At 44.3% G+C, this 27,694-nt stretch overlaps 1 protein-coding gene across 1 annotated transcript; it reads left to right on the top strand.

Moving 5' to 3' along the window:
• The first annotated feature begins 280 nt into the window (after positions 1-280).
• Positions 281-27,536, top strand: LOC311116571 (tripartite motif-containing protein 16-like). The gene is made up of 7 exons (XM_084191647.1): positions 281-899; positions 1,865-1,936; positions 15,970-16,569; positions 16,995-17,090; positions 25,543-25,770; positions 26,169-26,223; positions 26,460-27,536. The coding sequence occupies exons 1-7, from the start codon at positions 318-320 to the stop codon at positions 26,966-26,968; spliced, it is 2,142 nt and encodes a 713-aa protein (XP_084047773.1). The 5' UTR covers positions 281-317; the 3' UTR covers positions 26,969-27,536.
• Positions 27,537-27,694: the final 158 nt, after the last annotated feature.

The following is a 27,694-nucleotide window of genomic DNA, read 5'->3' as shown; positions in this document are numbered from 1 at the left end:
ATAAAAAACACAAAATGCATTGGAGTGTAGTTCAGCCCAGTGTAATTCTAATGACAAATTATTCAGAAGTAATTAAAATACGTATTTCAAATACATGTAACATAAATACTAACCATCTCTGCCTACTACCCAACACTCTGTCACGCTTCCTCATCAAATAAACCACATCCCCTCTACATACAGAGTTCACAGTCAAGTAGGAAGCCACTTCCTGTCCTCTGGTGTAGAGTTCCATGAAACAGAAAGTAATCTTTGACACTGAACAGAAAGTCATCTTTGACACTGATATTGCTTAACCTACGGGAGAGAGCACCAAAATGGCAGAGAATCAGGAACTGTTCTGTTGCTCCATCTGTCTGGATCTACTGAAGGATCCGGTGACTACTGCCTGTGGACACAGCTACTGTATGGGCTGTATTAAAGAATGCTGGGATCAGGATTATCTGAAAGGTGTCTACAGCTGTCCGCAGTGCAGACAGACCTTCAGACCAAGGCCTGTTCTGAAGAGAAACATCGTGCTGGCTGAAGTGGTGGAGAAACTGAAGAAGACAGGACTCCAGGCTGCTTCCCCTCCTGCTCTGTGCTATGCTGGACCTGGAGATGTGACGTGTGATGTCTGCACTGGGACCAGAAAGCAGAAAGCCCTCATGTCCTGTCTGGTGTGTCTGGCCTTTTACTGTGAGACTCACCTCCAACCTCACTATGAATCTCCTGCTTTCAAGAAGCACAAGCTGGTCAAAGCCACCGCACAACTACAGGAGAAGATCTGCTCTCATCATGACAAACTGCTGGAGGTTTACTGTCGTACCGATCAGCAGTGTATCTGTCTGCTGTGTGTGACGGATGAACATAAAGGCCATGATACAGTGTCAGCTGCAGCAGAGAGGACTGAGAAACAGGTAAGACCAGAACAACTTGTTGGTGACTGTCTGATTAACAAATAATTAAAGGTACAGTAGAAACAAAGGCTGTTTGAAATCGATCCAAGGCAGACCAAATATGAACACAAACCTTGAGTATATAGATATGTTAACCCAGATTCTTCAAATGCGTCACCATTTTCTAAAGTCTGTTCTGAACAAACAGAGTAAAAACTCAAACGGAAGACTAGAAAAATCTCAAACCAAGTTTATTCACCCACTGGGTCATACAGCTGCAAAGACAATGTATGATTACACAAGCACATATATTTATAACCTCCTACTAGGCTGGGTCAACTCCTTACACGTCTAGACAGCCATGCATCTCTGTTGCTAGGCAGGAAATTGTGGAAGTGTGTGAGATAGAACTGTAGTAGAAGGGTCGTTGGGGTGGGCCCCTCTGGCCCCCCTCCCAGAGGTTTCTTCTCACTTCATCTGTTGACTTGACCTTCTGCAGCTGGCCTGCCTTATCAGAAACTGAAACTAGACTGTTGCCCTTTGGCTCCCTCTTTAGGAACATTGATATTCAACACTAACATGTTTGAACAGAATATTTCTGCACTTCCTCTTGTCTCACTCAGTAACTTTCCATACACCAAGTTCCTATTCACCCTTCATTGACCTCAACATATACATTCCTTATACATGTAATGTAATCAATAAGTTATAGTATGGTAACATGAATAAGTATCAACAAGTCAAACACCATTATCATTCGTTATCAAACACCATTATCATTCGTTATCAAACACCCAATGAGCTCATTGTTTTGTGCACTGTTAAAACTATAATCATTCACATAACAATATAATAATATAATTTCACACAAACACTTCCTCAACATATTAATCCCTATCTTCTATGGGCCCTATGTCCCATTACTATACTATTGATCTACTGGACAAATAAAGCTTGATAGCTCATTGAAGAGTGATTCTCCACAGAGGCAGCTGGGAATGAGTCAGCAGAAGGTCCAGCAGAGATTCCAGGAAAGAGAGAAGGAGCTCCAACAGGCTGTAAAGTATCTCAAGGTGAGTATTGTTGACCAGAGGAGATGCATAATTGCACTTCTCTCCTCCAGTCAGAGAGAGGGAGAGGGGCCCTTATCCAATCCCACTGACCCCACTGTTGGGAACAGGCTGTCTGGACCCCTTTCAGAGAATATACTGCATTTTTACATTTACATTTTTAGTCATTTAGCAGACGCTCTTATCCAGAGCGACTTACAGTTAGTGAGTGCATACATTATTTTAATATTTTTTTATTTTGCATACTGGCCCCCTGTGGGAATCGAACCCACAACCCTGGCGTTGCAAACACCATGCTCTACCAACTGAGCTACATCCCTGCCGGCCATTCCCTCCCCTACCCTGGACGACGCTGGGCCAATTGTGCGCCGCCCTATGGGTCTCCCGGTCACGGCCGGCTACGACAGAGCCTGTGATTCAAACCAGGATCTAGTGGCACAGCTAGCACTGCAATGCAGTGCCTTAGACCACTGTGCCACTCGGGAGAGTGCTTAATTTAACCAATGGAAATGAATGAGGGAAAGTTAAGTGAGGTGGAAGGTGTGGTGAAGAGCTCAGAACCAGAGCCTGGCATCAATGCACATGATGATGAAGAATCTGGTGCAGTAGGAGTTAGGGTATAGGTGGAGGGTGCTCTATCAGCTCCCAGTGCTGGAAAGGTCAGGGGTCCTCCAGTGGAGGGTATTACATGGAGCCCTGGACACCAATAGCTGGTTGGCTCGGGTTGACCTGGGAGTTGGGGAGGGGTGTCCTCTTTCTGCAATGACAGACTCTCTCTCTCTCTCTCTCTCTCTCTCTCTCTCTCTCTCTCTCTCTCTCTCTCTCTCTCCAGCGCTCTGCACAGGCAGCAGTGGAGTACAGTGATAAGATTTTTACTGAGCTGATCTGCTCCATTGAGAGAAGGTGCTCTGAGGTGAAGGAGCTGATCAGAGCCCAAGAGAAGGCTCAAGTGAGTCAAGCTGAAGGACTCCTGGAGCAACTGAAGCAGAATATAGCTGAGCTGAGGAAGAGAAGCACTGAGCTGGAGAAGCTCTCACACACAGAGGATCACATCCATTTCCTCCAGGTATTTAAACTGCCTTGTTACATGTGATATGAAATTAAAACTCTATGTGAAACTCTCAATAATTTGGTTCTGTTCTGTTCTGTTCTCTCTCTCTCTCTCTCTCTCTCTCTCTCTCTCTCTCTCTCTCTCTCTCTCTCTCTCTCTCTCTCTCTGTCTCTGTCTCTGTCTCTGTCTCTGTCTCTGTCTCTGTCTCTGTCTCTGTCTCTGTCTCTGTCTCTGTCTCTCTCTCTCTCTCTCTCTCTCTCTCTCTCTCTCTCTCTCTCTCTCTCCAGAGTTATCAGTCTCTCTCCAGTACCAGTGTATCTTCAGACTTACCCAGCATCGTTGTCCGTCCTCTTCAGTACTTTGGAGATGTGAGTAAGACTGTGTCTGAACTGAGAGAGAAACTAGAAGACGTCCTTAAAGGAGAATGGACCAAGATCTCCACTACAGGTGTGTTGAAAATAATAAGAACATCAACTTTAGACCATTGAAAGTTCCCTACTAGTAATATACATGTGGAATATGGTATGATGATAACATTCCCTCTCTCTGTGAATGTGTTTGTGTGTCTGTAGTGAATATAGTGGATGTTGTACTGCCTCCAGAGCCCAAGACCAGAGAACAGTTCTTACAATGTGAGTCTCTTTATTCTGTATTAACCTACAGTCTCTTTATTCTGAATTAACCTACAGTCTCTTTATTCTGAGTTATCCTACAGTCTCTTTATTCTGAATTAACCTTCAGTCTCTTTATTCTGGATTATCCTTCAGTCTCTATTGGAGACAGTTTTGTTTTTCCTTGGTTATGCAAATATTTGTTTATTAGATCATGTGGCTCGTTGTTCATTTATTTTATTTATTTAACCTTTATTTAACCAGGAAAAGCCCGCTGAGACTCAAAGTCTCTTTTTCAAGGGAGACCTGACCAAGAAGGCAGCAGCATTCAATACAACATTACAACATTCAATACAATCAGCACAACAATACTATCTGGCCTACAGCAAACATTTCCACTCCTCCTGAACACTTTAAAAAAAACCAGTTTTAAACTAACTGAAGGGCACTAGTATATCTAGTTACATACTTTGCAGACAATTCCATGCATCTGGTGCACAATAGGAGAATGCAGTGTAACTGGGTAACGGTCCTGGGGACTTTAAGTAGTAACCACCTCTTAGACTGTGTCTGGTAACTGATAGTGGTGAAGTACAGGTGGGCACGCCTCCATCCGCCTCCACCCAGATAGGCTCATATTGGGTATATAGAGACAGGAAGTAAGGCCTCCAGCTATTGCAAATGTTTGGGAGACTGGGATGGCATACATGTTTTGAACCACACCTTTTTACCTGGAATATTGGAATCTTTGTTAACCTTGCACTTTTCCTTTTGGATTCTACAAATAAATGTTTTCAGTTTTGTTCATCAAGCCATCATTTTCATTTTGGATTCGTTGGATTTACTGGATGTGTCTCAAACTTTAACTGGGTTTTCCCACGTCGATCCGAAAGCCGCTACAGTCTCTTTTTTCTGTAACTGTCTCTTTTTACTGACACTCCTAACAATCCCTCTAGAAATATATAGCAATAGTAGATCTAATCAACGACTGGGGATCTATCTGACTCCTCATATTTCTCTGATTTGATCTCTGCTGTGCTCTAATCAAAGACAGGGTAGATACAGTATCTGACTTAACTTATTGTTCTAACTCCCCTCATTGGTCTCTGCTCTGCTCTTCTCCCAGATTCCTGTCAGCTCACACTGGACCCAAACACAGCACACACACGCCTCTCTCTGTCTGAAGGGAACAGAAAGGTGACCTATACAGGCCAAGTCCAACCATATCCTGATCATCCAGACAGATTCACAAACGACTTGATGGTTCTGTGTAGAGAGGGTCTGTCTGGACGCTGTTACTGGGAGGTGGAGTCGAGTGGGGAGTGTGTTGTTACAGCAGTCTCATATAAAGACATCAGCAGAACAGAGAGAGTTAATACATTTGGACTCAATGACAAGTCCTGGAGTTTACACTACTATAGTGGTGGTTATTGGTTCAGACACAATAGTGTTAGGACTAAAGTATCAGGCCCTCAGTCCTCCAGAGTAGGAGTGTACCTGGATCACAAGGCAGGTACTCTGTCCTTCTACAGCGTCTCTGACACAATGACCCTCCTCCACAGAGTCCAGACCACATTCACTCAGCCCCTCTATCCTGGGGTTTCTATTGATTGTCTTGTCTCTGGTACTGCTGAGCTGGTTAAACTGTAGTAGGGGCCCACTTAATGAATATAAATGATATTTTCTGATATTTCTTCAAATGTAATGTTTTAATCTTGTACATCAACATTCTATCCTGGGTTTTATCTCCGTAATAGTACTGCTTTTTACCTTTATTTAACTAGGCAAGTCAGTTAAGAACAAATTCTTATTTACAATGACGGCCTACCAAAAGGCAAAAGGCCTCCTGCGGGGACGTGCACTAATGTGATTAGCATGACTGTTGTAAGTAACAGCAAACTTTCCAGGACATAGACATGTCTTATATGGGCAGAAAGCTTAAATTCTTGTTAATCTAACTGCACTGTCCAATTTACAGTAGCTATTATAGTGAAAAAATACCATGCTATTGTTTGAGTGCACAGCAACAACAATCTTATCACGGCAACTGGTTTGATACATTCACCTCTGAAGGTAAATAATGTACTTACATTCAGTAATCTTGCTCTGATTTGTCATCATAAGGGTCGCAGAGATAAAATGTAGCATAGTTTTGTTTGATAAAATCAATTTTTATATTCAAATGTAGGAACTGGGTTCTACAGTTTGAACCCCTGCTGTCTCTGGCTCTACACCCACCCCGCCCGGCCATCTAGATGTGTGAAAGTTAGTGTATAAGCTAATGATCCATCATGTATGACATTCCTGGGAGTGTGAAAACTTACATTTTGTATTACCATATCATTTTTGTATGTTCTCTGTAGTTATGTACTTGACAATGTATCAATTGACCAATTCGGCACATTTGGGCAGACTTGATACAAAATAGTCCAGTGGATCAATCTGAAACTTTGCATACACACTGCTGCCATCTATTGGCCAAAATCTAAATTGCACCTAAACTGCAATATTATATTATAATAATAATAATAATATGCCATTTAGCAGACGCTTTTATCCAAAGCGACTTACAGTCGTGCGTGCATACATTTTTTTGTGTATGGGTGGTCCCGGGGATCGAACCCACTACCTTGGCGTTACAAGCGCCGTGCTCTACCAGCTGAGCTACAGAGGACCATATTGTGGCCTTTCTCTTGCATTTCAAAGATGATCAAAATAAATTACAAATAACAGAAACACATGTTTTTTTGTTTGTATTATCTTTTACCAGATCTAATGTGTTATATTCTCCTACATTAATTTCACATTTCCACAAACTTCAAAGTGTTTCCTTTCAAATGGTATCATGAATATGCATATCCTTGCTTCAGGTCCTGAGCTACAGGCAGTTAGATTTAGGTATGACATTTTAGGCGACAATTGAAAAAAAGTGTCAGATCCTTAAGAGGTTAAAAAGGTCAAAGATTGGCTTGGGGATGATAGGGGCTGCAACCTTAAAGAAGAAATGATCTAAATCGTCTGACCCAGATGTTTTTTTGGGATCAAGTTTAAGGAGCTCCTTTAGCACCTCAGACTCAGTGACTGCCTGCAGGGAGAAACTTTGTAGTGGGGCAGGGGAAAAAGAGGGAGGAGCATCGGGGCTAGTCGCATTGGAAGGGGTGGGAGATGAGGAAATGTTGGACGGGCAATGAGGCATGGCTGAGTCAAATAGGAATCCTGACTTAATGAAGTGGTGATTAAAGAGCTCAGCCGTGTGCTCCTTGTCAGTAACAACCACATCATCAACATTAAGGGACATGGACAGCTGTGAGGAGGAGGGTTTATTCTCCAGGTCTTTAACCGTTTTCCAGAACTTCTTGAGGTTAGACCCACAGCGAGAGAACTGCTCCTTAAAGTAATTAACTTTGGCCTTCCGGATAGCCTGAGTGCACTTATTTCTCATTTGCCTAAACGAGACCCAGTCAGCCTGAGTATGCGTGTGCCGAGCCTTTCGACAAATGGAATTTTTGAGGTGGAGTAACTCTACCAGATCAGGGGCTGAACCTGTTTTTAATTCTTTTTTTCTTTATGGGGCGTGTTTGTTAACAATACCACTGAAAATATCAAAAAAGAAGGTCCTAGTGTCTTCGACAGAGGGGATCAAGCTGATTCTATACCCATTTACAGAGGCCAGGTCATGAAGGAAGGCTTGCTCATTAAATTATTTTAGCAAGTGTCAGGACAGGACAGGTTGTTTCACTGAGCAGCCATTACGAACACAGGCTGTAAAACAGTGATCACTAAGGTCATTACAGAAAACACCAGACTGATACCTATCAGGATTATTTCTGATGATAACATCAAGGAGAGTAGCCTTTTCTTGGTGTTTGGAGTCATACCTTGTGGGATTGGTAATAATCTGAGAAAGATTTAAGGAGTACCATTGCTTTAGGACTTGGTCTGATGGTTTAAATATGTCCCAGTTTAGGTCACCTAGCAGGACAAATGAATTCAGACTTAGTGTAAGGGGCCAGGAGAGAGCTTAGGGCAGGTAGGGTACAGGCCGGTGCTGTGTAAGGGGCCAGGAGAGAGCTTAGGGCACGTAGGGTACAGGCCGGTGCTGTGTAAGGGACCAGGAGAGAGCTTAGGGCACGTAGGGTACATGCACTGAAGGTGTTCCTTGGTAAAGATTGCCACTCCACCACCTTTGGAAGATCTGTCTTGCCGAAAAAGGTTATAACCAGAAAGGTTAACATCAGTGTTGAGAACACTCTTTCTTAACCACGTCTCAGTAATGACCAACACATCTGGATTGGAGCTGTGAACCCACACTTTCAATTGATCCATTTTAGGTAATAAGCTTCTAGTGGATTGGAGCTTCAAGAGTCTGTGTTACCAATAGAGAGTCAGAGTCCCGAGTATGGAAACAAACATAGTCTGTCCCATGGTTGGGTAAACAAGCAAGTACATAGTCAACAAAGCACGCAGGAGTCATGAGGCAAATAGCATAAAGCACAATTAAAAAATATAACGACTTGGGGCTAGCCATTGTAAGTTCAAAGAGTCACTCGCCCCAACAAAATAACATGAGAAAGTAGCTCTCTATGAGTCCAGTAGGCTATAAAAGTATGAGATCAAATAAATAAATAGTAGGCCAATACTAATTAATTGAAGTGTTTCTGAGTAATCTCACATAGTAAGCTTCACAAGTTAATTAGCCTACATAAAATTCCTATCAGTCCAAAGTCTGCGGTGTGTGTGTTAAGTGCGTGTGTGCTGGAGGTGAGCGAAAGCTCGGGAGAGAGGGGGGAGTGTGGCAGGGGTACCTTTACCAGACAGGGGGAGACAGGCACCGGCAGACGGTGAACAGATCGCCAGGTGGGATCCAAGCAGCAGTGCAACAGCAGTAGGTGTCACACCCGCTTGGGAGAATATTTTTCAGGAGGCTGAGTAGGAGAGAAGGCGTTCAACCTTACCCGACAGGTGATGGTAGAGCAGATAAAAACGTCAGAAGCGAAAAGCTTGTTTAAAATTGGCTTGAGTTTCGATATTCGCCATACATTCGGGCCATCAAACATCAATATTTTGCATGACTGGTATATGTGAACTCCCTCTCCCCTATGCCAACACCAATCTGATGCTTTTAAATTTGTGAGGAGTAGTGAATGAGTGCACACTTCAAGAGGAAGGAGAGATTATTGGGACATCCCCCATGGAGTGATGGTAGAGGGATGTGAAAGAGAAGAGAGGTAATGGTTGACTTATTTATTCTCTCATTACTGACTTATTCTGTCTCACTAGCATAATTGCAGTACACAAAATAATCACATTTTCAGAATTATTCTTGCAATAAAGAAAACCTGTATTTGAAGTCTCCATAAAATGTACAGTTAATACCATAGTTTAACATGTGAAATGCTCCTTCCCTCCATAAGAGTAATTGAAGTGTTGGATGAGATAGGACCCTGCCTTCACCGGGGGATATTTGTTGGACCCGTCACAACAGGTGATGAGGACCTCGTCGTCCGGCTGCACAAAGAAAGCCAGGGACTGCCGTGTGCTCCAGTCTCCAGCGGTGGGCAGCAAAACCCTATGGACCTGAAAGGGAAAGTGAGGAGTAAAAATCAAAGGTGAATTTACATTGATGTTTCCACAGAGACCTTGGTTGTATTCACTAGGCACCAAACTGAAGAAAATTAACTGAAACAGGGAGGGACTAACTGGACTTGTCCAATAAGTAAATACTATTTGAAATCTTACAAATACTTTTAGCATTTGCTTTAGTCTTTCAGGTGGGCGAGGTTTGTTTGTACTTTTAGGACTTTTCTATTGGTCCATTACATCAGGCAAACTCAATCAAGCATTGCTTATTAAGTATTCTAAATTATTTTAAATAGTGTTTGAACACAGGTCTGTTTCCACATGCAATAAGCCTGTAACATCTTGTATGATCTTATCAGGTAAAGGTGTGTCAAATGGAACGGCAAGTCTCACCACTGAGAGGAAAACATCACTGGTCCACCTCTGAATCAGGTCAGCTATGTTGATCAGTACTGTTCCAGGGATGCTGGGAGCAGAGATTAACTCCCCTGACCTGGTACCCACCTATGGAGTTGTCATTTTAATATTGGTTTAACCCCATTACTGCTATAACACACATAAGCCATGTTAATAGAATGAAATGGATCCAGTTTCCATTTATCCTGTAATAGATTTACTACCTGTGGAACACTTCTAAAAAGTGGTCTTAAATCAAGATCACTGCATGTCTCAATCACAAACGAATGGGGGAACAATTAATCAAATGGTGACCCAGACTATTTACATTGACCACCCACACTGCTGCTACTTGCTGTTTATTATCTATACACTGGCAGAGCTACTCCACCTCTAGAATGACCCCCTGTATATAGCCTCGTTATTGTTATGTCATTTTATTGTGTTTGATTAGATTTTTTACATTTAGTTTATTTAGTAAATATTTTCTTAACTCTTATTTCTTGAACTGCATTGTTGGTTAAGGGCTTGTAAGTAAGCATTTCACGGTAAGGTCTACACCTGTTGTATTCGGCGCGTGTGACAAATGTAATGACATTTTATTTTATTTTATTTGAAAGTGGCACCATCTAATAAGATGGCATTTAGAGGTATGGAGAAACAAGATTCACACAACAGAGCTGACCACAACTGGACTGGCTGTGATATTTCATTACACATAATCCTTTCAAGGATGATTCCAGAACTATGGTGGATGAGTAACCAGCCCAGTTTGGCCCTGCTTGGCTTGACTCAGCTCTGTAGTGTTAGCCAGCCCAGTTTGGCCCTGCTTGGCTTGACTCAGCTCTGTAGTGTTAGCCAGCCCAGTTTGGCCCTGCTTGGCTTGACTCGGCTCTATAGTGAGAAACAGGCATCAGTGTGTTGGAGGGGATCAGTCTGATCAAGGAGAGGCACAGAATCACTGATCTGGACCACTTAGTGAGTCAATATTTGAGATGCAAGTGGATTTGTAGATTAGTGAGTCTGTGCAGTTGACTGCAATGGATTTGATCTCAAACATGCACAATGTCATGAAGATCACTGCTACTCCATATAATGAAACCATCCCCTATGAGGACTAATGACCAACTCTGAAACTCACCACACTATGCTGTACTGACAGCATCATCATCACACTAGCATTAATGTTCACACTCTGGGTCTCATTTGTCCACATTTAAACTGGTCTTGGTCTCCTTATAGGTTAGACACATTTAAACTGGTCTTGGTCTCCTTACAGGTTAGACACATTTAAACTGGTCTAGGTCTCCTTACAGGTTGGACACATTTAAACTGGTCTAGGTCTCCTTACAGCTTAGTAAGGAGAGGGCACTCCTTACACCATAGTGCCCTCTAAGCTCATCACTAAGCTAAGGATCCTGGGACTAAACACCTCCCTCTGCAACTGGATCCTGGACTTCCTGACGGGCCGCCCCCAGGTGGTAAGGGTAGGTAACAACACATCTGCCACACTGATCCTCAACACGGGGGCCCCTCAGGGGTGCGTGCTCAGTCCCCTCCTGTACTCTCTGTTCACCCATGACTGCATGGCCAGGCACGACTCCAACACCATCATTAAGTTTGCCGACGACACAACAGTGGTAGGCCTGATCACCGACAACGATGAGACAGCCTATAGGGAGGAGGTCAGAGATCTGGCCGTGTGGTGCCAGGACAACAACCTCTCCCTCAACGTGACCAAGACAAAGGAGATGATTGTGGACTACAGGAAAAAAAAGAGGACTGAGCACGCCCCCATTCTCATCGACGGGGCTGTAGTGGAACAGGTTGAGAGCTTCAAGTTCCTTGGTGTCCACATCACCAACGAACTATCATGGTCCAAACACACCAAGACAGTCGTGAAGAGGGCACGACAAAGCCTATTCCCCCTCAGGAGACTAAAAAGATTTGGCATGGGTCCTCAGATCCTCAAAAAATTATACAGCTGCACCATCGAGAGCATCCTGACTGGTTGCATCACCGCCTGGTATGGCAACTGCTTGGCCTCTGACCGCAAGGCACTACAGAGGGTAGTGCGTACGGCCCAGTACATCACTGGGGCAAAGCTCCCTGCCATCCAGGACCTCTATACCAGGCGGTGTCAGAGGAAGGCCCTCAAAATTGTCAAAGACTCCAGCCACCCTAGTCATAGACTGTTCTCTCTGCTACCGCACGGCAAGCGGTACCGGAGTGCCAAGTCTAGGTCCAAAAGACTTCTCAACAGCTTCTACCCCCAAGCCATAAGACTCCTGAACAGCTAATCATGGCTACCCGGACTATTTGCACTGCCCCCCCACCCCATCCTTTTTACGCTGCTGCTACTCTGTTAAGTATTTATGCATAGTCACTTTAACTCTACCCACATGTACATATTACCTCAACTACCTCAACTAGCCGGTGCCACCGCACATTGACTCTGCAACGGTACCCCCCTGTATATATAGCCTCCCTACTGTCACTTTATTTTACTGTATATATAGCCTCCCTACTGTCACTTTATTTTACTTCTGCTCTTTTTTTCTCAACACTTTTTTTGTTGTTGTTTTATTCTTACTTTTTTTGTTTAAAATAAATGCACTGTTGGTTAAGGGCTGTAAGTAAGCATTTCACTGTAATGTCTGCACCTGTTGTATTCGGCGCATGTGACCAATACATTTTGATTTGATTTGATTTGATTTGATTACAGGTAAGACACATTTAAACTGGTCTAGGTCTCCTTACAGGTTAGACACATTTAAACTGGTCTTGGTCTCCTTATACGTTGGACACATTTAAACTGGTCTAGGTCTCCTTACAGGTTAGACACATTTAAACTGGTCTTTTGTCTCCTTATAGGTGAGAAACATTTAAACTATTGGTCTCCTTACAGGTGAGACACAGGGATGTAGCTCAGTTGGTATGCAACGCCAGGGTTGTGGGTTCATTTCCCACGGGGGCCCAGTATGAAAAATAAAAAAATAATGTATGCACTCACTAACTGTAAGTGGTCACACAAGGCAGTCACCAGGGAAGTGAGGGTGTAATTACTGCACACAGGGCAGTCACCAGGGAAGTGAGGGTGTTATTACTGCACACAGGGCAGTCACCAGGGAAGTGAGGGTGTAATTACTGCACACAGGGCAGTCACCAGTGGATAATAAAGGATACAGCCAGTTCATAGAGGAGCTGAAGGTGCTTTATGCTCAATACTGGCCAGAGGATGAAGGAGCACTGTATGGAGAAACTGTGATAGAATCTCTCTGCCAGAGGTTTGGCATTGACAGTCCACGTACGGTCATACGGGCCTACAGGCAGTACAGGGACACTGATGGTAATGATAAAGGAGACTTTCCAGATGGACTTAAAGAGATGTTGATGGAGGTCAGCACCATCCCCATCTCCAGATGGACTTAAAGAGATGTTGATGGTGGTCAGCACCATCCTCATCTCCAGATGGACTTAAAGAGATGTTGATGGTGGTCAGCACCATCCCCATCTCCAGATGGACTTAAAGAGATGTTGATGGAGGTCAGCACCATCCTCATCTCCAGATGGACTTAAAGAGATGTTGATGGTGGTCAGCACCATCCCCAGATGGACTTAAAGAGATGTTGATGGCGGTCAGCACCATCCTCATCTCCAGTGCAGAAGGCCAGCAGGGATTTTCTCAAATGAATCTGATTTGCACCTCAACCCGCGCCTCTCTGCATACCTCCACCATATCAGGGCTACTCTATCTGAACCTTGTTGGCCCACCCCTGACCAAATTCAACCCAGTCCCCTATGTGAGGTCATGGATTGCTAAAGGACCCAGATGTGTCACAGACACCAGGAGCAAAACAAGAGATAGGGAGGAGAAGACGCACCAGGAAATGGCCGTGTTGTGGGAGGTTCTGGAAAACTTTACAAACTTGTTCTGTACTGTGAAGTTAATCTGATTATGCGCTTCATATTATCAGATAGGCAGGAGGCCTATATACTATAATATCTGTTCTGCTGTAGCATACATTGATTTATTTTATTTGAAGTATATTCTGATATCAAATCAAATGTTTGTCCTACAGTGATGTCTTGAAAAGTATATGAAATGTGAGTATTGTAAGCCCCACCTCTGAGTATATGAAATGTGAGTATTGTAAGCCCCACCTCTGAGTATATGAAATGTGAGTCTTGTAAGCCCCAACTCTGAGTATGTGTTCATATGCATATGGAGGGTGTTCTGCAGTGACACCTAAACATTTTGCTGTACATTGATGTCTTGAAAATTAGGCTGTAAGAAATTCAGACTTGTAAGCCCCACAGCTACACTAGAGTATGTGGGTATAGTATATGTTGGTGACGGTGGCTGTGTGAGAAGCACGCCTGTATCTCTCACATAACTAGAATGAGATTCACTTTCTATGATCTCTCTCCCTCTCTGCTCTGATAGACAGGAGCCTGAACTCTCATCTCTCAAGCGTTGCACTTCATCATTTATTTAGACTCTATGCTGGAGGCCAACAAAATATTTGATCAACTTCCAAATATTGTTTTACAAAAGAGAGAGAGAGAGGTAGGCCTTTGGCACGAGTGCATCTGCCATCACCAGTGAGGGAGCTGTGCATCATTGGGTGAGTCAGTGAAACTGGAAAGCATTTTTAGGACTATAATTTCCTCCTCATATTGTAGCCTACAATATGTGTCTCCACACACCTAGGCCTAGGCTATTGATGGATTCAAGACAAGGTCGTTTTTATTGATCTCTGATTCTCAGGTTGTCAGTGTAGCCTGCCATTTCCATCATTTGTGTGGTATTAACAAATACTCTACCAAAGTCTCGTCATGTAAAATGACATAGAATTGCATGAAATGCGTTTATAAAAGGCCAACATTTTCTCGGCTATTATGCTACTAAAAATGTCCCCCATGTGTCCAACTTCTGGAAGTGCCTCTACTCTACTGCTCTATGCCACTACGCAAATGTGATGATATGAATGCAATGCTTTATTATAAAGGATATATACTTTTTTTTATGCATTCCAGTACCTCAGATCCCCCAGGTCACCACCCTCTCGTGCTCACTGTTTGTAAAATAAGGTGCAGGACGGCAGATTCATTCCCTTCAGTGATATTACTTGCTGACACGTTTTGGAGAAAGCTTCTTCGTCAAAGCACTATTGTAAACAGGGTTAGAATGTTACAAATACACATTGACATTGAAAGGGAAGCATGATTATAGATTCATATTTCAAATCCTCAGAATTCATACAGTATAGAACACCATCTAGAAGACATAGACATATCATTACATACAGTATAGAACACCATCTAGAAGACATAGACATATCATTACATACAGTATAGAACACCATATAGAAGACATAGACATATCATTACATACAGTATAGAACACCATATAGAAGACATAGACATATCATTACATACAGTATAGAACACCATATAGAAGACATAGACATATCATTACATACAGTATAGAACACCATCTAGAAGACATAGACATATCATTACATACAGTATAGAACACCATCTAGAAGACATAGACATATCATTACATAGAGTATATCATAGATTACATGTATAAATCCTTCCTTTATATTTCCTGTAACACTTTCCATTACAGTAGCCTTATTACTGGCTAGGGTTACTGCTGCTAGTACAGTGTAAGAATGAGGCATCACAGTACTTTTACACCACTGTACTAACAGGAATAATTACACACCAATAAACACACTGTAATGTAAAGTGTTACATCATTCTCAATGATCAGTCAATACATACGGTATTCATTTCAGCTACAGTACATTGTATCCATTTCAAGTCCCCCCTCCCCCATTGTAGCTAATTATCTATAACACATTGTACAGTTTTACAACAACATATTAGTTATTATGGATGGTTATAGTTAGTGTCATAGCACATAAGTTTAAGGCATTACACAATTCATTAAAAGCATTATATATATGTACTTCATATAAACTGTTACCCTTTATATATTCTAACCACTCTATTTAATTTATTCCATATTAAGGGCCCTAACCTAGGAACACAAACCTTTGTCTCTATTAACATTGTGGACAGTTCTCTCTCTCTCTCTCTCTCTCTCTCTCTCTCTCTCTCTCTCTCTCTCTCTCTCTCTCTCTCTCTCTCTCTCTCTCTCTCTCTCTCTCTCTCTCTCTCTCTCTCTCTCTCTCTCTCTCTCTCTCTCTCTCTCTCTCTCTCTCTCTCTCTCTCTCTCCCTCTAACCCCTCCCTCCCTCTAACCCCACCCTTCTGGCAGAACCAGGAAGTCCCACAAACTTTCTTCTGAGGAAACTAAACTGATCTGAGTCTCTGTGTCGTCTGTCTGTGTGAGAGTGAACAACCGTCCAAATGGCTCAGCAGGGAGTTCTGCTGGACCAGGACCAGTTCTGTTGTTCTGTCTGTCTGGATCTACTGAAGGAGCCGGTGGTTATTCCCTGTGGACACAGTTACTGTAGGAGCTGTATTGAGGGCTGCTGGGATCAGGATGTTCTGAAAGGGGTCTGTAGCTGTCCTCAGTGCAGAGAGACCTTCACTCCAAGGCCTAATCTGAGGAAAAATAACATGTTGGCTGAAGTGGTGGAGAAACTGAAGAAGACAGGACTCCAGGCTGCTGCCCCTCCTGCTCTGTGCTATGCTGGACCTGGAGATGTGGCGTGTGATGTCTGCACTGGGACCAGAAAGCGGAAAGCCCTCATGTCCTGTCTGGTGTGTCTGGCCTCTTACTGTGAGATTCACCTCCAATCTCACTATGAATCTCCTGCTTTGAAGAAGCACAAGCTGGTCAAAGCCACCGCACAACTACAGGAGAAGATCTGCTCTCATCATGACAAACTGCTGGAGGTTTACTGTCGTACCGATCAGCAGTGTATCTGTTATCAGTGTGTGATGGATGAACATAAAGGCCATGATACAGTGTCAGCTGCAGCAGAGAGGACTGAGAAACAGGTAAGACCAGAACTACTTGTTGGTGACTGTCTGATAAACAAAGAATTAAAGATACAGTAGGAACTAAGGCTGTTTGAATATGAGATCATTCAAATGAAATCAATCCTCTGCAGAATAAATATGAACACAAACCTTGAGTATATTGAATTTGATCCAAATGTATCACCATTTTCTAAAGTCAAACACTATTATCATTCTGAATGCCCTTTTATAAGTCCAAAGTTCAGCCTTAACCCTTTGATACGTGTACGCCTACCATAAAAACTATAATCTTTCACATAGCAAGATAAACAAATATAATATTGGAAAGTGACTTCCTCAAGATTATATACCTTCCTCTCTATGTGCCCTATGTCACATTACTATACTATTGATCTAGTGGACAAATAAAGCTTGATAGATCATTGAAGAGTGATTCTCCACAGAGGCAGCTGGGGATGAGTCAGCAGAAGGTCCAGCAGAGATTCCAGGAGAGAGAGAAGGAGCTGAAGGAGCTCCAACAGGCTGTGGAGTCTCTCAAGGTGAGTATTGTTGACCAGAGGAGACACGCCATTTCACTTCTCTCCTCCAGTCAGAGAGAGGGAGAGAGACAGGCCTCTATCTAATCCCACTGACCCCACTGTTGGAAACAGGACCCCTTTCAGAGAACACACGGCTTAATGTAACTGACGGGATATGAACCCGGGTCTACTGCGGGAGAAACCAACATCTTGGGGGTTCGATCCCCGGGACCACCCATACGTAAAAATGTGTGCACACATGACTGTAAGTCGCTTTGGATAAAAGCGTCTGCTAAATGGCATATTATATATTATTATGTTACACCAAGAGGAGATTCCCTACTGGGCCGACACTGATTTTAAAGTCACAAGTGGGCTACCTCATCACATGACCATGAGTAACCATGAGTGACTCATGTCCGCTATACATTAACAGAGCTCTCTCTCTCTCACTCTCTCTCAATTAAATTAAATGGGCTTTATTGACATGGGAAACATGTTACATTACCAAAGCAGGTTAAATAAATAATAAATGAAAGTGAAATCAATGATCAGAAATTAACAGTAAACGTTACACTCACAAACGTTTCAAAGTAATAGAGACATTTCAAATGTTATAATTCAAGTGCAAACAGAGTGAGCCGTGCGCCAGACAGAGTTCTGGAGGTGAAATGGAAATGAATGAGGGAGAGTTAAGTGAGGTAGAAGGTGTGGTGAAGAGCTCAGAACCAGAGCCTGGCATCAATGGACATGATAAAGAAGAATCTGGTGCAGTAGGAGTTACATTTTTGGAGAAAGTGGATCCATACCTTTTGGCAGATCCATTTGTGGTTTCAGGGTGGGTGGGAAAGGAGTTGGGTGCAGTTGAATCAGTGAAGGTAACCTGTAGTGGACTTGTGATATTTGTTTGTGTTTCTTCTGACCAGAGGGAGTGGGCACTCCGTGTCACGCAACTTTGGTCTTGATCTGTTTCTTGCTTTGCTCTTAGGAACAGGGCACCATTGAAAGGAGTGATTTCTGGGATAGCATTAAGTGTAGAAGTGGAGCAATTGAAGATGAAGATTCCTGGTGTTTGTGATTCCCGCCGTTTGGTGGGACGCAGAACCCGTGTTGAGCGTGGTGAAACAGAGGAGTCAGTCCTTTTGAGTTTTGAGTCTTTACCCGATAAAGTCATGTTAGGATATATCAGTTATCCTGTTAGAGCTTTTGTGGCGAATCCACTGTGCTGATTCAGGTGCAACGTTTATGGTCATGTTGCAGCAGTTTGTAGGAGGGAGATTCCAAGATGTGGGAAGTGTGCATGAGGGCATGGGATAGAGGTTTGTGTAGTTTCGGTGGATAAAGTTGTGTGTGTCAACTGTTGGGATGCCCATGTTGCTGGGGATCGGAAGTGTCCGGTGCGAGAGAGGCAGGTTGAGGTGGCTAGAGTCAGAGTAGTGCATAAGGTGTCGTATGCTGAGGCAGTGAAGAAAGTAGAGGAGGATGGGTCAAGGGTGAGAGATCCTGAGAGGATCCCTGTGAGTAGTAGATCTGTGCCAGCACAGAGGGATAGGCCAACGAGTGATATATGCTTCAGTAATGTTAGCTTCTTAGCGTTCATAGCAATGGTTATCAACTGTACCGCAGAAATGGAACGTAAATCACAGAAAATAGATGTTGTGGTGGCAGCTGCAGAGAAGTATTTGGGCATACAAGATTAGACTTCAGAAGAGTTACAGGGTTTGTTGAGTGGTGGTGTCCCGACTTCCCAGGCCGTTGGCATTGTGCAGGAACAGATAGGGTCAAAGTAGTGGAATGGGGTAGTGGGTATTTAATGAGTGTAGGGTTAGTTGGAAGGGTGTTTTTTGTATTATTATAATTTCCCCTTTTCCCATTTTGTATAACAAAGTATAATGGATTTATATTATAGTCCAGTTGGGGGCGGTAATGCAACATATTGGATGCCAACCGCCGTTAATCTCCAAAGAAGAAGAACCATTATATTATGGCTATGTACAGTGTTGTAACGATGTCTCTGTCTCTCTCATTCATTAACTTTCGCGGTAGTTGGTTGTGTGGGTCTCTGGTTATGAATGGGGTGCTGACAGACAATCGTTGATGGATATTTATAGAGCTCTGATCAGGACGACAATTGATTACTGGTGTACAGTTTGTGGAACAGAGGTAAAGACTTGGCTTCAGAAGCTGGACAGAATCCAGTATATAGCTTTAAGGATATGTATTGGTGCATTTAAATCAACATCTGTATGTGCCTTACTGGTGGAGGCAGGAGAGATGCCTTTGGATATACAGCGTAAAAAATTGTCATTATCTTATTGGGTTGAAAGGCTGTGAGGTTGAGCATCCCACTGCTACTGTTCTAGATGACTGTTGGGAATATACTAGTAGACAAGGCAGTGGTTTTGGTTGGACAGTTGGAAAGCTTGCTGATGAAAGTGGTTTGAGGGAGTTGGAGGTTGGCCCTTCTGTGGTGATAGGGGATGTTCCTCCATGGTTACTCCCAGACCCTGTTGTTGATCTAACCTTGGTAGAGTAAAGGAAAGATTGGTCAGAAGTCAGTGATATAGTGAAACTGGTTGACAATTACATTGGTAGAAGTTTTTATACTTTTTTACTGCTTTTCAAAGATGGATCCAAGGACCCAGATAGTGGGCTCACAGGAGCAGGCGTTTACGTTCCTGAATTTGATGTGCAGATATGTAGAAGACTAACAGATGAACTGTCAGTATACTCAGTTGAACTGTTGGTGATAATAGTTGCCCTCCAGTGGGTGAGATTGCGCTTAGGACATTGTATATTGAACTCGTCATTACATCTGGTTGGCAAGCATGTGAATGGTTTGTGTCTGGGGGGTACGGTCGATGAAACGGTGGAGCATGTGTTGTTATATTGTTGTAAGTATGTTGAAGAGAGGGTAAGATTGAAGTGTAGGGTCATTGAGGTTGGACGGGGTTGGGGGGGGGGTTGGAAGGGATTTTGGGGATGGGGGAGGGTCTATTAGAAGTTAGTAGGGCTCTTCTTTATTTTCTCAGAAGTACTGAGTTAGGTAGGAGGATTTAGAAATGTTGGAAACCGTGATTGACCACACACTCCAGCACAGTAGGTGGCGGCATGCACCTTTAACGTTGGTTTGTGGACCGCCATTATATCATAGAAGAAGAAGTTGGTTGTGTGAGAGTTTTGTGGTTCGTGAGGAGGGCTACTATTCTTTTTTCTTTTGGTTCTTGCGTATTTTCTGAATTTATTTTCTGATGGTGGAGGGTTTGTTTATGGTTTCCACTGTTTATCGTTTAGAGTTGAGGGGGGGGGGGTAGGGGTAGTTTGTTAGGGCGGCGTGATGGCCTCAACCGAGTGGAGAAGAAACGCAGTCGCTTCGGGTGCGTTCTGGAGAAAGGTGTGGAGGAAGTTTTGCTCATGGTCGGCGAACAGGTTGGAGGAGAACATCTGCACTCTGCATCCAGAATGAACAAGGAGGTGGTTGTGTTAATGAAAAAGGTTTGTCTTGTTGCGAGTGGGATTTTTGTGAGGGGTGTGTTGGTGCAGATTTCGCCTCTTTCGATAAGAGTTGTGGTGGCTAATCTGCTCCGTTTATTGTTTACGAACAGACCGCAAGTAGTTGGTTAGTTTTGGTAAATTTGCAAGTGGTTTTCGTGTGCTCTCGGCTGGGTGCCAAGCGGAATCCGTTAAACATGTCTCTTTTCGTAGACAAGTGTTTGTTTCTTAACAAACTTCAAGGTTACACAGGGGAGGGGTGGAACACAGGGTTTGCTAGCACAGATAGTTTTCGGTGTTTCTAGTGTGGGGATCATCAGTTATAGGCTACAAGCAGCAATATGATTGATAGGTAGGACAGGTATTGAACCCAAATAATCCCTTCCTTAGATGCGCTAACCTCAACCCTAGTAAACATGCATTATAAAAACCTTCTATATAAAATTATCTCATATTGGGAGTAAATAGCCTCTGAATAGAAAAGAAAAAACACTGCATCTTCCAGCCCACCAATAAATTACATAATGAAACCGTCGCGGTTAGCATATTTACCTCAACATGCCCCTCGCTTGCGTGAGAAGGCAGAGTGCTCGATGCTGGTTGATGAATTTGACAATTAATGTACTAGGAAAATACGTTTTTGTCGACCAGAGGTGACTGAATTAATGTTCAGGCGTATTGATAATCATTATAGTAATGAAGTATAATTTCAAAACATGACCATAAAAACAGGTAATAATAAACATGAATCATCATTATATTACTTCACAGTAATGTGTTTTCAGTCCTTCCTCTTGCGTTAGCAGTGTGGAAAGGGACAGTAAAAAGCTCAGGCAGGAGTTTTCCTGTGAGGTGGAGTGGTGGTGTATCCAGGGAGAGAACTAAACTAATCTTCTGAAATGTCATTCATGGCCTTATGCTGCCATCTATTGGAATTATTAAGCAACTGCAGTAGTACTGAATAAAGTGTTTTTCCTTACTAATCCGTACTAAAATAGTGATTACTCAGAATTGCAAAATAAATGGCAGGGGTACCAGGAGGGAGGAGAGTACATTTTTTACATTTTAGTCATTTAGCAGATGCTCTTATCCAGAGCGACTTACAGTTAGTGAGTGCATACATTTTCATACTGTCCCCTCATGGGAAACGAACCCACAACCCTGGCGTTGCAAGCGCCATGCTCTACCAACTGAGCTACACGGTAGTAGTGCATGGCCAAGTGGTGGTGCGCAGGCTGTGGAGAAAGCGGTGGTGGGGAGGGTTGCAGCTGGGCTACATGAGCTGAGGCAGGTTTCTGTAGTAACAGAGACTCCGGTGGGCGAAGGCTTGGTGGGCTCATCCCAGGAAATATTGCCTGTCATTGGGGAAGAGGCACTGATCAGGGGGGAAGTGCAGGGGGGCAGAGACTGGGGAGGAGGAGGACGGTACCGTGCCAATGGAGGAGGAGGAAGAGGGGGGAGGTGAGTCTGCGGGAGCGGAGGACAAGGCGTCTCGTTTTCAGACGGCTCATTGGATCCAGAGCTGACAGCCAGTCAGGCTGAGGGCCCAGTATATACGGTGAGAGAACTTTCTAGGTTCCTGATGGAGACTAAAGGGGAAAAAGAAGGTTCTGCTGGAGTCTTATTTGATTGATCCTGGAAGGTTTATAAGGTCAGTACAACACGTGATGAAGAATGAGGGGTTTAGTGTCCTCTCACCCAGGAAGCGGTATAGGCTGAGAAAATGGGTCATGGGTTCTTAAGGGCATGTCTTCAGAATCTGCTTAAATTGATGTTTTTTTCTGGCATGGCGGCTATATGGGCTTCTCTACTGGTTTCTGATTGTGGTGATTTCCGGCAGAGACTGGGGGAATATGTAAACCAAAAACATTTCAACGTGATTTTTTTGCAAGAGACACAGTGATGTGTAAGGGTAGGTTGTTAGTGGTTAGAGCCAAAATCAGTGACCTTGTCTTTTGCTTTCCAAAATGTGTCTGCACCTAGTACAGTGCTCAGTTCTCTGTTTCACCAGGGCCCAGGCAGGTGTCCTATTGGAAATTCAATGTAAAGCTCTTCCAAGGTGCCACTTTTTGCTCAAGCTTCCAAGGCTTTTGGGAGAGGTGGGGACAGCAGAAGGGGGAGTAACTTCTGTTGTGGGGGAGATGAGGGAACCTGATCGGTGGGTAACTTCTGTTGTGGGGAGATGAGGGAGCCTGATGGGTGGGTAACTTCTGTTGTGGGAGAAATAAGGGAGCCTGATGGGTGGGTAACTTCTGTTGTGGGGAGATGAGGAAGCCTGATGGGTGGGTAACTTCTGTTGTGGGGAGATGAGGCCGCGGCTGTGGAGTTGTACTCTGATTTATAGAGGGCAGAACTTTGTGATCCTGGTTGTTCTCAGGTTCTGCTCACAGACCTTTCCAAACTCTCTCTGTCACAGAGAATCGACATTTCCCTGGCCTTTCACAAACTCTCAGCTGCCGTCTCTCAGACGGTCTGCCTCTGATTTTTTTTTAAAAAGGCCTGGGAAATTATTGGACAGGACGTGTGTTGTGTGAGTGCGTCGGGGTGGGGGAGCTGTCGCTAAGCTGTAGACGGGAGGCTTTGACTCTCCTGCCCAAAAAAGTGTATCAGGACACCTAATCACAGACAATCTGTTCATAATCAGGAGAAAGCCTTTGATAGGGTGGACCATGAATATCTGTTCAATGTGTTGTTTCGGTTGTGGGGAGAATTTTGTGGCCTGTGTTCAAATGCTGTATGCTGGGGCTTCATGTATGGTCAAGGTGTGGGGAGGGCTCAGTAGGCCAGTCTGGGTAGGGAGGGGCATTCACCAGGGACAGTTCCATCGTTCTGACTCAAAGCGGTGCAGAGGCTACTGTACCGTACGGAGGTGGGCTGGAGGGAACCAGCATGTGCTCTGTTGAGGAGGGCTGGTGGTTTGGGGCTGGATCAGCAGCTCTTCATTAACATTTAACATTTAAGTCATTTAGCAGACGCTCTTATCCAGAGCGACTTACAAATTGGTGCATTCAACTTAGGATAGCCAGTGGGACAACTACATCTCGATCACAATAAGTACATTTCTTTAAACAAGTCAGTGCTAGGAGGTGAAATAAGTCAGGTGTTAGTTTAGACAAAAGACAGTGGTAGTAAAGGGGGGGGGGGGGGGGTAGAAGGATAACTATTATACTATTGCAGGTATTCCTTAAAGAGGTGGGGTTTCAAGTGTCTCCGGAAGGTGGTCAGTGACTCCGCTGTCCTGACGTCGTGGGGGAGCTTGTTCCACCATTGGGGTGCCAGAGCAGCAAATAGCTTTGACTGGGCTGAGAGGGAACTGTGCTTCCGTAGAGCTAGGGGGGCTAGCAGGCCAGAGGTGGATGAACGTAGTGCCCTCGTTTGGGTGTAGGGTCTGATCAGAGCCTGAAGGTAAGGAGGTGCCGTTCCCCTCACAGCTCCGTTGGCAAGCACCATGGTCTTGTAGTAGATGCAAGCTTCAACTGGAAGCCTGTAGAGTGTGCGGAGGAGCGGGGTGACATGAGAGAACTTGGGAAGGTTGAACACCAGACGGGCTGCAGCGTTCTGGATAAGTTGTAGGGGTTTAATGGCACAGGCAGGGAGCCGAGCCAACAGCGAGTTGCAGTAATCCAGATGGGAGATGACAAGTGCCTGGATTAGGACCTGTGCCGCTTTCTGTGTAAGGTAGGGTCGTACTCTGCGAATGTTGTAGAGCATGAACCTGCAGGATCGGGTCACCGCTTTGATGTTAGCAGAGAATGACAGGGTGTTGTCCAGGGTCACGCCAAGGTACTTTGCACTCTGGGAGGAGGACACAATGGAGTTGTCAACCATGATGGCGAGATCATGGAGCAGGCAGTCCTTCCCCGGGAGGAAGAGCCGCTCCGTCTTGCCGAGGTTCAGCTTGAGGTGGGGATCCGACATCCACACTGATATGTCTGCCAGACATGCAGAGATGTGATTCGCCACCTGGTTATCAGAAGGGGGAAAGGAGAAAATTAATTTTGTCTCGTCTGCGTAGCAATGATAGGAGAGACCATGCGGCCGGACCCACTGATCCTGTTGAGGTCCACTCATTCAGCCATCCTGCAGGGACCTTTAATGGCAGCAGGCATCATGAGACTAGCAGACCTGCGGCTGCCGGGGGGTGGAAAACCCCCCAAGAGTCAGCACAGCAGGCGGGACTAACGTCTCTTAGAATGCTGGAGAGAGTCATGGGGGAGGTCCAGGAGGCTCTGCCTGACCCAGTGAGGAGGGGGCTGGAGCAGCCTGAGGGGCCACCACCGTTTCCACCACTGCAAGTGACAGCAGAGACTGGGGACTGGCAGGAGAGTCCGGAGGACTTACTGACTTTTAACACTCTGAGCCTGGGGGAGTTTGAGGAGGTGGGGGGTAAGGTGCTGTACACCCTCAGTGTCAAGGTTAGACACATCAGGAGCTTAGCGGGAGTGAAGGGGCATCAGTGGCAGGGGGTTGTGGGGGCTGAGAGCATGGCAGGGTATAGGTGGAGGGTGCTCTATAAGCTCCCAGTGCTGGAAAGGTCAGGGGTCCTCCAGTGGAGGGTATTACATGGAGCCCTGGACACCAATAGCTGGTTGGCTCGGGTTGACCTGGGAGTTGGGGAGGGGTGTCCGTTTTCTGCAATGACAGACTGTTCATCATGTTTTTTCTGTGTTGCCAGGGTAATGCCATTACTGTTGACGCCTTAGGGTTGAGTTTGAGTTGTACAAAATGATCAACAGTGTGGAGATGTTTCAGGAGGTATGGGGGCTCAGAGGGGCTGTCTGTACGGCTGGAGAGGAGGGGTTGGATGGACGGTTGGAATGTGGTGCTGGATGGTGTATTGTACTGTGGTGTTGGGTACTGGATAATGTGATTGTGTGGAGGTTGTGGTGTCACGCAATGTGTTTTTAGGGGTGGGGTTGTTAGTGTAATGAGGATGGCTCATTAAAGTAAGACAAGTCTCTCTCTCTCTCTCTCTTAACAGAGCTCTGCAACGGCAGCAGTGGAGGACAGTGATAAGATCTTTACCGAGCTGATCCGCTCCATTGAGAGAAGGCGCTCTGAGGTGAAGGAGCTGATCAGAGCCCAAGAGAAGGCTCAAGTGAGTCAAGCTGAAGGACTCCTGGAGCAACTGGAGCAGGAGATAGCTGAGCTGAGGAAGAGAAGCACTGAGCTGGAGCAGCTCTCACACACAGAGGATTACATCCATTTCCTCCAGGTAACTCAACTGCCTTGATACATGTGATATGAAATTAAAACTCTCAATCATTTGGTTCTGCTCCCTCTCCCTCTCTCTCTCTCTCTCCCTCTCTCTCTCCAGAGTTATCCGTCTCTCTCCAGTACCAGTGTATCTTCAGACTTACCCAGCATCGTTGTCCGTCCTCTTCAGTACTTTGGAGATGTGAGTAAGACTGTGTCTGAACTGAGAGAGAAACTAGAAGACGTCCTTAAAGGAGAATGGACCAAGATCTCCACTACAGGTGTGTTGAAAATAATAAGAACATCAACTTTAGACCATTGAAAGTTCCCTACTAGTCATATACATGTGGAATATGGTATGATGATAACATTCCCTCTCTCTGTGAATGTGTTTGTGTGTCTGTAGTGAATATAGTGGAGGTTGTACTGCCTCCAGAGCCCAAGACCAGAGAACAGTTCTTACAATGTGAGTCTCTTTATTCTGAAGTAGCTAACAGTCTCTTTTTACTGACACTCCTAACAATCCCTCTAGAAATATATAGCAATAGTAGATCTAATCAAAGACTGGGTATCTATCTGACTCCTCATATTTCTCTGATTTGATCTCTGCTGTGCTCTAATCAAAGACAGGGTAGATACAGTATCTGACTTCACTTATTGTTCTAACTCCCCTCATTGGTCTCTGCTCTGCTCTTCTCCCAGATTCCTGTCAGCTCACACTGGACCCAAACACAGCAAACACACACCTGTCTCTGTCTGAAGGGAACAGAAAGGTGACCTATACAGACCAAGTCCAACCATATCCTGTTCATCCAGACAGATTCACAAACTACAGTATGGTTCTGTGTAGAGAGGGCCTGTCTGGACGCTGTTACTGGGAGGTGGAGTGGAGTGGGGTGTGTGTTACAGCAGTCTCATATAAAGACATCAGCAGAACAGGGACAGATGGTGGATTTGGAGAGAATGACAAGTCCTGGAGTTTACACTACTATAGTGGTGGTTATTGGTTCAGACACAATAATGTTAAGACTAAAGTATCAGGCCCTCAGTCCTCCAGAGTAGGAGTGTACCTGGATCACAAGGCAGGTACTTTGTCCTTCTACAGTGTCTCTGACACAATGACCTTCCTCCACAGAGTCCAGACCACATTCACTCAGCCCCTCTATCCTGGGTTTTATCTCTCTGGTACTGCTGAGCTGGTTAAACTGTAGTAGGGTCCACATAGATACTAGTCATGCTGGTGTAGTCTATAGCTGAGCTGGTTAAACTGTAGTAGGGTCCACATAGATACTAGTCATGCTGGTGTAGTCTATAGCTGAGCTGGTTAAACTGTAGTAGGGTCCACATAGATACTAGTCATGCTGGTGGTGATGGTCCCCAGATGTGATGATTCATTCTGCTCTGTTTTTATGTACAATGATTTGATTGATTTGATCTTCAGAAGATGTTATGAATTACAATTCAATGCATTCATATTATTTGTAAGTGCAATGTTTTAATCTTATACATTTACATTAATCATGATGTATGCTGTTAATGTATGTTGGTTGTCATTCAGAACCATTGAAATGTTTTCTCAATTGGTTCTCTGTCTCAATGTAATTTTCCTCAGTATCATGGAACAGGTAGTGTTACTTACTTGCTAATTGAACTATATGGGCCGGTTTCCCGGACACAGATGAAGCCTAGTCTTAGACTAAAAAGCATGTTCAATGGAGATGTTCGGGAAACCGGCCCTAAATTTGGCATCTTTTATTCTCCCGTACTTCTCAGTCAAGCAACATTAAACCTGTCCAGCAGGTGTTGCTATTAACCAAACAATAAAAACATCAGCTATCTTGACTTGTCACTCAGTATATCAGTAATGTTCAGAATTGTACTTTAATATCATTGGAGATTGATGGTCTTTTTAATCCACTACCCAGAGTCAGGAACAG

This window comes from Coregonus lavaretus, assembly GCF_964263955.1.
Source record: "Coregonus lavaretus genome assembly, contig: HAP1_SCAFFOLD_331, whole genome shotgun sequence".
NCBI classification, from domain to species: domain Eukaryota; kingdom Metazoa; phylum Chordata; class Actinopteri; order Salmoniformes; family Salmonidae; genus Coregonus; species Coregonus lavaretus.
This window is presented reverse-complemented; position numbering and strand designations above follow the sequence as displayed.